Source organism: Haliotis asinina, chromosome 11 (genome assembly GCF_037392515.1).
Source record: "Haliotis asinina isolate JCU_RB_2024 chromosome 11, JCU_Hal_asi_v2, whole genome shotgun sequence".
Taxonomy (NCBI): domain Eukaryota; kingdom Metazoa; phylum Mollusca; class Gastropoda; order Lepetellida; family Haliotidae; genus Haliotis; species Haliotis asinina.
Window position 1 is genome coordinate 49000767 of NC_090290.1, and position 10743 is coordinate 49011509.

Consider the following 10743-nt stretch of genomic DNA (forward strand, 5'->3'; position numbering starts at 1 on the left):
TTGCATCTAGTTTGCTTTGCGTTTAACAAAACCCAAAGAACACTCAGGAATTTAATTCAATAAAGATTTTTCTCCAACTTGAACGAGTAAATCCAAAAACGTAAATATATCAACATAACAGTCTCAATGACTGTAAAGACGTTCGAAAATGAAATGCTTTTTAGCATAACAAATGAACGCACATACCACCGATGAAGACTGAAGCAACACTGTAACAATGTAATCCTAAAGGGAACACTCTCACTTATTCTTTCTTTAGAAACAAAACACATACTAATGGGAAACAAATATTCAATGGCACAACAGAGCGATTTGCAAATTGGTATTGTGGTAATACCGTATAACTGGCAACCGTACCACAGTTTGGTAGTGTGTGTGTGTATGTGTGCGTCAGCGTCAAATAGTTCAACTTCACTTAATGATATGGGCTGAAGAAGATCCTACTTCTGGTCCAAGTCGCCCTAAAACTATATCACCCCTACCACCAGCCAGGATTCCATGGAATGCTGATAAGTGACTGATGTCTATGAGTGTTGCAATGAAGATTTCACGGCACATAAGCCTCTACCAGTGAGAGGGCTTGCTTTGACTACACCTCCTTATGGTCCTTATCGTCCTTGTTATCGTCCGCCATTTGTGTCAGGATCGTTTAGTTGTGGGTCAAAATCGGCTGTCAGTCGAATTGTAGAAATAACAATAAAGAACTGGTAGGTTCATGAGTGGTGATCGGTAGGCCATCCACCCACGATTATGTTTAAATAAAGTTTTAATCGCTTGCATGCCACATCAGCGTTGCGGTCGGGAAAGCAGGCGGGTGAGGTACTCCGAAGCGTCAAGAAATCTTTAATCCTTGCACAACGACACGAGGGCCTGCATATACTTACTGTGCTGACTTACTTCTCTCTTACCCCCAACTAATGGTGACATGAACCTTGGAATGCACACCTCATTGTTTAACCTGTTGAGGTTATTCAACAAGTTCAGCCTGTTTATCGATCATGAAATGATTTACTTCCTGTTGATGGAATACATCCGTATAGCAGACTGGATTATCGGCTTCCTGGACTTGGCTCTTGATTAAATAACGATCTCAATACCATTCGTCCAAACGGAAGAGTTTACAGAACAAGCAGATATTTGGATACCGGGAATCAGTGCATCAGTGTCAGATGAAATGCTGTTGGTGTCCTGGGGCGTGTTTTTATGCTTATATATGTTTAATACAAACATCAACATTTATTTTCCAAGAAAAAGCGTGTATCCCCCATAAAGATCGGATATAGTTTTCTGCGATCCACCACTGCAGCTAATGTGGTGCTGGTAATGTCTGTTACAAAGCATCACAACAGGGCGGAAGGTAGATTGCGACGATTATTTCCCTCGACACCACCACCATACACACACCACCACCGCATCACACAACACCAACATATCACACATCACCTCCATATCCACACACCACCACCGTATCACACAACACCACCGTATCACACAACACCTCCATATCCACACACCACCACCGTATCACACAACACCAACATATCACACATCACCTCCATATCCACACACCACCACCGTATCACACAACACCAACATATCACACAACACCAACATATCACACATCACCTCCATATCCACACACCACCACCGTATCACACAACATCAACATATCACACATCACCTCCATATCCACACACCACCACCATATCACACAACACTAACATATCACACAACACCAACATATCACACATCACCTCCATATCCACACACCACCACCGTATCACACAACACCAACCTTTATCACACATCACCTCCATATCCACACACCACCACCATATCACACAACACTAACATATCACACAACACCAACATATCACACATCACCTCCATATCCACACACCACCACCGTATCACACAACATCAACATATCACACATCACCTCCATATCCACACACCACCACCATATCACACAACACTAACATATCACACAACACCAACATATCACACATCACCTCCATATCCACACACCACCACCGTATCACACAACACCACCGTATCACACAACACCTCCATATCCACACACCACCACCGTATCACACAACACCAACATATCACACATCACCTCCATATCCACACACCACCACCGTATCACACAACACCAACATATCACACAACACCAACATATCACACAACACCTCCATATCCACACACCACCACCGTATCACACAACATCAACATATCACACATCACCTCCATATCCACACACCACCACCATATCACACAACACTAACATATCACACAACACCAACATATCACACATCACCTCCATATCCACACACCACCACCGTATCACACAACACCAACATATCACACATCACCTCCATATCCACACACCACCACCATATCACACAACACTAACATATCACACAACACCAACATATCACACATCACCTCCATATCCACACACCACCACCGTGTCACACAACACCTACATATCACACATCACCTCCATATCCACACACCACCACCGCATCACACATCACCTCCATATCCACACACCACCACCGTATCACACAACACCAACATATCACACATCACCTCCATATCCACACACCACCACCGTATCACACAACACCAACATATCACACAACACCAACATATCACACAACACCAACATATCACACATCACCTCCATATCCACACACCACCACCGTATCACACAACACCAACATATCACACATCACCTCCATATCCACACACCACCACTGCATCACACAACACAACATATCACATAACACCACCAGCATATCGCATAACACCACTATATCACGAAACACCACCAAATCACATAACACCACCATATCACGTAACACCACCGTATCACACATCACCTCCATATCCACAAAGCAGCACCGTATCCACACAGCGCCACCATATCACATAACACCACTATATCGCATAACACCACCCTATCACATAACACCATATCACATAACATCACCATAACAGAGAACATCACCATATCACATAACAACACTATGTCACACCATATCACATAATAATATCACATAATCACATAAACCACCGTATACCCACACACCACCGCCATACGAAGACAAAACCACCATATCCCCACACCACCACCATATCACATAACACCACCATATCACATAACACCAACGTATCACACATCACCTCCATATCACATAACACCACCACAACATCACATAACATAACCACCATATCCACACACCACCACAGCATCACGTAACACCACTATATTACATAACACCACCATATTCACACGCCATCACCGTATTACACACCAAATCCATATCCACACACCACCATTGTATCCACACAACGCCACCATATCCGCATTACACCACCGTATTACACACCACCAACATGTCCACAAACCACCACCGTATCACACACCACCTCCATATCCACAAACCACTACCGTATTACACACCACCTCCATATCCGCACACCACTACCGCATCCACAAAAGGCCACTATGTCACCTAAACCACCATATACCCACACACCACCACCATACGAAGACAAAACCACCATATCCCCACACCACCACCATATCACATAACGCCACTATGTTACATAACACCACCATATTACATAACACCACCATATCACATAACACCGACGCCATATCCACACGCCACCACCATAGAAACATAACAACAACGCCAATATCCCCGCTCCACCACCATATCACATAACGCCATCACCATATCCACACACCACCACCATATATCACATAGCACCACCATATCCACATACCACAACCATAACAACGCCTCACCACCATATCCCTACACTACAAACATATCACATAACATAACCACCGTATCCACACACCATCACCATATCACATAACACAACCATATCCATAAACCACCATCATATCACATATACACACCACACACAACTATACCCCCAAAACTACAACATTTCCACTCAACATCATCGACATGTCTCAACTACAACGCCAATGTATTCTCGCCTCTATACAGTCCCTTCGACACAAACAGAATCCCTCAGCTATCTCCACCTCAAACCCTCCACAATACCAGTCCACAACAACCGAAATATGTCAGCTATTGTTATCAACATTACGATATTTGCAATACCCGGATATGAAATACGACGTCAGCGGATAGCAGGCCCTCTACCAACAGGACGGCTTTTCCACGCTGTACACTTCCCTTACCGGGTGCCATAACAAAGCAATCAAAACCCTGAATACAAGGGCAGATCAACCTTTGCTTTGTACGTTATCTGGATAGTAAATAGCAAAGTCCTAGGATGTCAACGCAGTTATCAGCTTACATCAAGACCCTCGTGACAGTTACTTGCAGCCAGACTGGTGTTGAAGGTAGGTCAACACATATTTGCTCGAAGTACATTCTGACGGATCAGTATTCATAAATTTTCAATCAGATCATAAGCTTTAGTAATGTCGTCAATGGGTGGATTGTTATGTGTCTGATATACAAGCCTGTTGATTAAGTATGCATAAATGTTGTTCGTCACACTGAGATATAAACAACCTAGATCACCATCCGTTATGCCGTTAGGCTAAATAAAAAAGTACAACGTGAAACGATTCTCGGACATGGGCGTGTCACTTTCATTTGTGCGCGTAACAATTTTTCGCTGCCATTTAAATATAGATAAATTATATACAATATAATTTGATTTGGCCGCGTCCCGAGCATCCATTTGTCCACTATAAGACTGAGTGTCTATAACAACGAGTGTGCCTGAATCTACAACTCATTATTAACACGTGCTAAACGCCCCAAGCTCTATTTCTGAGAGAACAAAAATACATATGTGTTCCTCCATCGTCACTTTTTGCCATGAAATATTTTTGGTAAAAAAAACCCTCGTCACTTTTGAAAAAAAATATGCTCGAGAAACATTTAATTATTTTTATGCAACCTTATATATTGTGAGTAGATTAATGAGTTGCAGTCAGCAATATTTCAGACATGTAACTGTACATCGAGCCTGGACCAGACAGAAAAAGTTCTTCCATAAGAAGGTAAAGCAGCTGATCTCACGAGGCCCCAAAGATAACACACTTACATGCAAGGCCCAGATTTTCGAGGCATTCTTAGCGGTAAGAAAGTCGTAAGTGCCACACATCAACTTTAACTTACGACCATCAAAGCGCTAAGAGAGCTTCGAAAATCTAGGCCTTGGGTGATGATGCTTTCTCGTTGCACCATCTTTGCCTCAATTAATATGAGTAAGATGAGATAACGTGAACAGCTAGACAAAAGAAAGTTTCCATTTGAAAATATCCATTCCCCCAAAGCTTGCACTTTGTGGGTAGATGATCATGACGTTAGTCACTGGTTTGTTATCACAAGGCAAACATACACCGGGAATATTGCTGAGAGCGACGTTAAACAGCAACGAAACAAAATATATAGCTTGAATAATGTTCACGTTTGACATGGAATAAACGCTCATTAACCACTCTTCTTTAACACACTGTTTCATTTAGTGATCTCTTTTCAGAATATACACAATTTCTACAATGGCAGTGGAAAATCCTTCCTTTGATATGACACTCGATGTGACGGCGCCGAAATACAAACACGGTGTTTCTGTCGTTGAACGTCCCCTCCACAGACATGCAAGGACGGGCAACCTATCCGCACTGCAGAGGCTAGTAGATGAAAATGCTGATATCAATGAACCGGACGAACATGGCGATACAGCTCTCATGATTGCAGCAAGATGTGGACACAGTGAAATAATGATATTCCTAATGGGCAAACAGTCTAATGTTTGTCATATCAATAGCGAAGAAGAAGATGTGTTCCACATTGCTGTTACAACTCAAGGTCAGATCAGTGTTTTGGAAACACTCCTCCATGCCACAAAGAACGTTTCAGCAGAGGATCAAACAAGCCAGGTAGCAAAGGCCATTGCATCCGCTTTTGCCAAAGCAGCTACCCTTGGTTTGATTGACAAAATTGAAGTCTTCTTGAAATTCAAACCAAGCCTGAATGTTTGCGACGAAGGTGGGAATACCGCGTTCCACTATGCAGCAAAGGCGGACCGGGAAGAAGTCATAGTGAAGTTCAGTCAACATTTAGACATCAATGTGCAGAACAGGGAAGGTGATACTGCCCTCCACGTGGCGTGCAGGGAAAGACACCATGATACCATAATCGCCTTGCTAAACGAGAGAGCAAATCCCCGTCTTCAGAACAGTGTTGGGGATTCAGGGTTGCATTGTTTTATAAGAGCAACAGCTGTCATCCAGGGACAGGACGAGAAAGATGGACAAGTTTTCGATATATTGCTTGACAAATGGACTAAGTGGTACTTGATGGGAAGTACCCACCATGACCTTGAAGAACACAGGAGACAAGCAGTTTACAGTCTCATCAGATGGACAAAAAATGAAAATCAAGAAAGTCCCATGTCTCTTGCGTTTGAGGTGGGAGCAGTTGAAGTAATTAAGAAGCTTTTATTTATCCAGGGAACGACCAACATGAAACATCCTTCACTGGAACAATACGACATTACAGACATCACACCCATTACTAAAGGATCAGATAAATCAAGAGGGTCATGCCTTGAGCTGCTACTTGATAACAACTCCCATGAAACCATAGCGCAGGTTCTTGACATAGAACCCATGAGGAAAATTGAGAAAGTTTACACTTCAACCACGACACTCATTTACTTTATACTCATCTTCCTCCATACCGTCTACATGTCGGTGTTTAGCTATTCCAGCACAGTCCTCATGGACAAGCTGAGGACATCACCAAATGACCATTCCATGGACATTACTACCATCATCTTCTACGGCGTGACACCTATCGAGCCTGTGTGCTTCATCATAGAGTTGGTACATAGGTTCCATTGCTCAAAGCACCCATGGTCTGGGTCAAAATTTCAGGCAACGGGCACATTTCTCATGGAGTGTTTCTCCATAATTCATCATGTCATATATTCTCTTTTGGTTACTGCAATGCTTTACCAATACTATACTCTGGAACTGTACAGTATGCGTAACACACTGTCTATAACATTGCTGATTGGATGGCTGACAACTCTTAGTTTCACTCAAGGACTCAAGCCTATCAGGTTCTTTTGGCGGATGATCCTACATATGATAATGGTGGATGTCTACAAGATCTTGTTCGTGTATGCCTTTGTGCTTCTGAGTTTTTCATTTGCCTTGCATGTTCTTTTTCAGATCTCGACACCAATCGTTCAGATCTATCCAACCCCATTTCATACAATGTTCCTCGTGTTTAGACTTATGTTTGGAATGAGTGAGCTTTTTGATAATAACTTTGACACCAACATAAAGAAAGCTGGTGGTTCTCTTGCTCTGCCAATCATCCTTTTCGTAACATATATCGTTCTTGCTACTATCATCCTGCTGAACCTGCTCATTGCAATGATGAATACATCATACGCGGACATTCTTACAAATCTGAAGCTGTCCCGAAGGATTGAAACATTCAAACGCTCGATTCAACTTGAAAGAGCTGTCCCTTTTTTGACAAAACTTTTCAACAAAGCGCTTATAAGACGTGGCAAATTTGACAATGACATGAAACGGTTTGTAGAACAGAAAGACGGGCAATTGTGGTATATGCAGGTTCCACGAAGACAAGTAAAGGAACCTAGGTTAACACAGAAAGTCGACCTGACCCTTGAGCAGATGCTGACTCAGAGAATCGATGCTCTGGATGATGACTTTAAAGACCATTTACAGCAGATACAGAACACGTTGGAGAACATCCAAAAGGAACTTGTTTCTAGACGAATGAGTGAATGAGGAGTTGTTAGTTGTTCCACCACAGGCAACAGTACTCAGCTTATCAAGGCAGATTAGATAACACGGTCTGTATCAGAGCCGCATGAGCATCTACTTTGCTAGGCCACATAACCAGGCCATAACAGGTGCGTGTGTACACTCCAATGATAGTTCGTCGGTACACGATGGTCTTTGTGGGCAATTTGATGCACGTGTCTGGAAAGGTGCTTAAGATGAATTTCTATATTTCGATTGATTTGCATATGTTTCTGTACTGGAAAGGACATGAAAAATGTACAAGGAGATATGCAGATATTCAGAACTGTCATCATTTAAGTGAAAAGTAACTTTGGATCTGTTTAAGCAACGCATAGGAGATATGTCGCTGTTGTCAGAACAAATTTCAGTCCTCAAAGGATGCCGAAGTATATCCACAACGTACATACCTCTTACAGAAGTTTCCCGAAGGTTGTATCCAACCAAGGCTACTTTGACAAAATGTGGTTAATATAGGTACAGAAACAACTACGAGGATGCATGCTGTTCCAACAGAAGAAGAGAGAACATGTCAAGGCTATAATCTCTTTGCCCTGTTAACGCACCGATGAATTTCACTTTTCACAAAAACGTATATCAAATAAAGTGAAATTAAAATTGCATATCTTCATAATTTTACCTTGCCAGTTGCACGTTTAAATCACAGAATTTTTTCAACTTAGGATAAAAGTTGTTTAACGAACGATCATGGTTTCAAATCGCTATTACCGGCTTGTATTAGAAGTAGCTAAGCGTGGTAGTTGGAACAGTGAAACAAATGCACGTGCGGAACGTGATGAGCGTTAACTTAGACCAACCCTACTTGTTCTCGGTGTTTCGTTTAATGTACTCATCCCCATGTTACAATGTGTACCGCTGTAAGAGGTATATGCGTGAAATCCTTCAGCATCCCTTGAGGACAGCAAACAGACAATAAGCTTTATGATACCACAGAGTAATTTAGGGAGAAAGCGTCAAATCTGAGGGTTTTTCTTCGGCATTTCTCTTGTTATTACCTACGAAGGTTAACACATTTTCCCTCGATTCCCTTGGGTCAAATATCACTCTACGAGGAAGTGTTCCGTGGCAAGCCTAGATATTGAAGGGAACTATTTGTTGTTATTCAGGACCTTTTTACTATGCTTTACAGATTAGCATTTCAGAGATCTACATGTAACGTGACCTCGAGATTCGCTTGCAATATTATTGATATTGACACAAAGTTGTTCAGTTGAATATATCTTTCAATGAAATACATAAACAAGGAAAATTCGTTTAACTTTTATCTACATACGTGTTACATCAACAGATATATCTGCAGACGGTAAACAAGGTAAAAAAACAAAAAGGCCAGCTTCATGGACATTTCATGGACATGGACATGTGTGAAACAAGCTCTACGACCACCTTCAAGTTCTCCATGAGACTGTCACGTCTGGCTGGTAATCTGACTGTCTTGTGATGACTTTGCACTACGTTTTAAAGTTACTCTTTCAAACAAAATGAGTATTTATGGAAGAAAAAAACGTTGTGAACAAACATATTTACGACTGAATATATTTTTCTCTTGCTATTTAAACTCAAGGTTGACAAGTAACTGTTGATGAAATTGTGCACTTGTTTTACATACGCGAACGGTTATTGTCATGAGATCTTTGTCTGATTACTTTGATATATCTTCCGCCGCTGCTATGGGTGATGCGGCCTTATGTAAGCAGACCTTTCGTTTTGCGTTTATGATAAATATTCCTTCGGCAATAAACAGATATCATAGCCAACTCCATGTCATACTATTTTTACAACACTCGATCTTGCTCGGGAAATACTATTAGTAACATTTTGGCACCCTTGTCGTAAACACAGTGAAACATGGACACTCCTATAACTTCCTCTGCTTAATTTAGTTTGTCATACGGTGGCAAAACTCAGACTGTTTAAGTCACTGAAAGGTGGGGAATAGGCTCTGATTTATGTAAATAGATAAGTGTCTACTTTTCAAGTTAAATCATTACAACTCATGAAAATACAAGAGCAACAGAGTTTTAGAATCTGTTTATAACCATGAAACCTCTCAATCTCTAAAGTGGAAGCTCATATTGTTTCGACTCATGTTACGTGATACAAAATATTGTTTCCAGGTAAGTAGCAGCAAATTGTTTAAAGAGCGAAGTAGTGGTAACGTAAACAGCGTGAAATTTAGAGTGAGTGAGTATCTCGGCAATATTCCAGTTAAATGGCGGCTTTTTGTAAATAATCGAGTCTGGACTACACAGTCCAGTGATCAACAGCATGAACATCGACTTACACATTTGGGATACAATAAAGCGCACCTTACAGGAAATACTGTTACGACGTAAATTGTAATAAGACCGTAAATGTAATAAACTGCGGCAAATAGTAAAAACACCGCGGTAAATTGTAATAAAAAGTGCGATAAAATGTAACAACTGCCCCGCGGTAAATTGGAATAAAACTGCGGCAAATATTAACAACCGAAACTGCGGTAAATTGTAATAACTACTGCGGTAAAGTGAATAAAATACATTCAATTGCCTATTATGCAAGGAAACATTCACAATATTAAAATATGAGAAGAAAAGATTTTATAGAAAGCACAACCAGGTCAGTGATAATATCACACTTATGAGGCAGGAACCGAAAATTGAAACAAACTGTGGGAAATTGTAAAAACATCTCCCATTCCTTTTACATTTCAAAGAAAGTCGAATTCCAGTCTCTGTTCGTCTTCATCACGTCACATCTCATCATTGACATGTTATAAGAAACGAGAAACAAAAATGTTCTTTAGAAATTTCTGTACTCCACGCTGCTGTGCGAAACTGCGGCATATTGTTACAAAGGGTGTGGTAAATTGTAATAAACTG

The 10743-nt window shown here is 41.3% G+C and overlaps 1 protein-coding gene across 1 annotated transcript; it reads left to right on the top strand.

Annotated features, from left to right (window-relative positions):
- The first annotated feature begins 4339 nt into the window (after window positions 1-4339).
- On the top strand, window positions 4340-9636 carry LOC137255721 (transient receptor potential cation channel subfamily V member 5-like). The gene is made up of 2 exons (XM_067793220.1): window positions 4340-4399; window positions 5554-9636. Exon 2 carries the CDS (start codon window positions 5573-5575, stop codon window positions 7841-7843), a length of 2271 nt encoding a protein of 756 aa, XP_067649321.1. The 5' UTR covers window positions 4340-4399; window positions 5554-5572; the 3' UTR covers window positions 7844-9636.
- Window positions 9637-10743: the final 1107 nt, after the last annotated feature.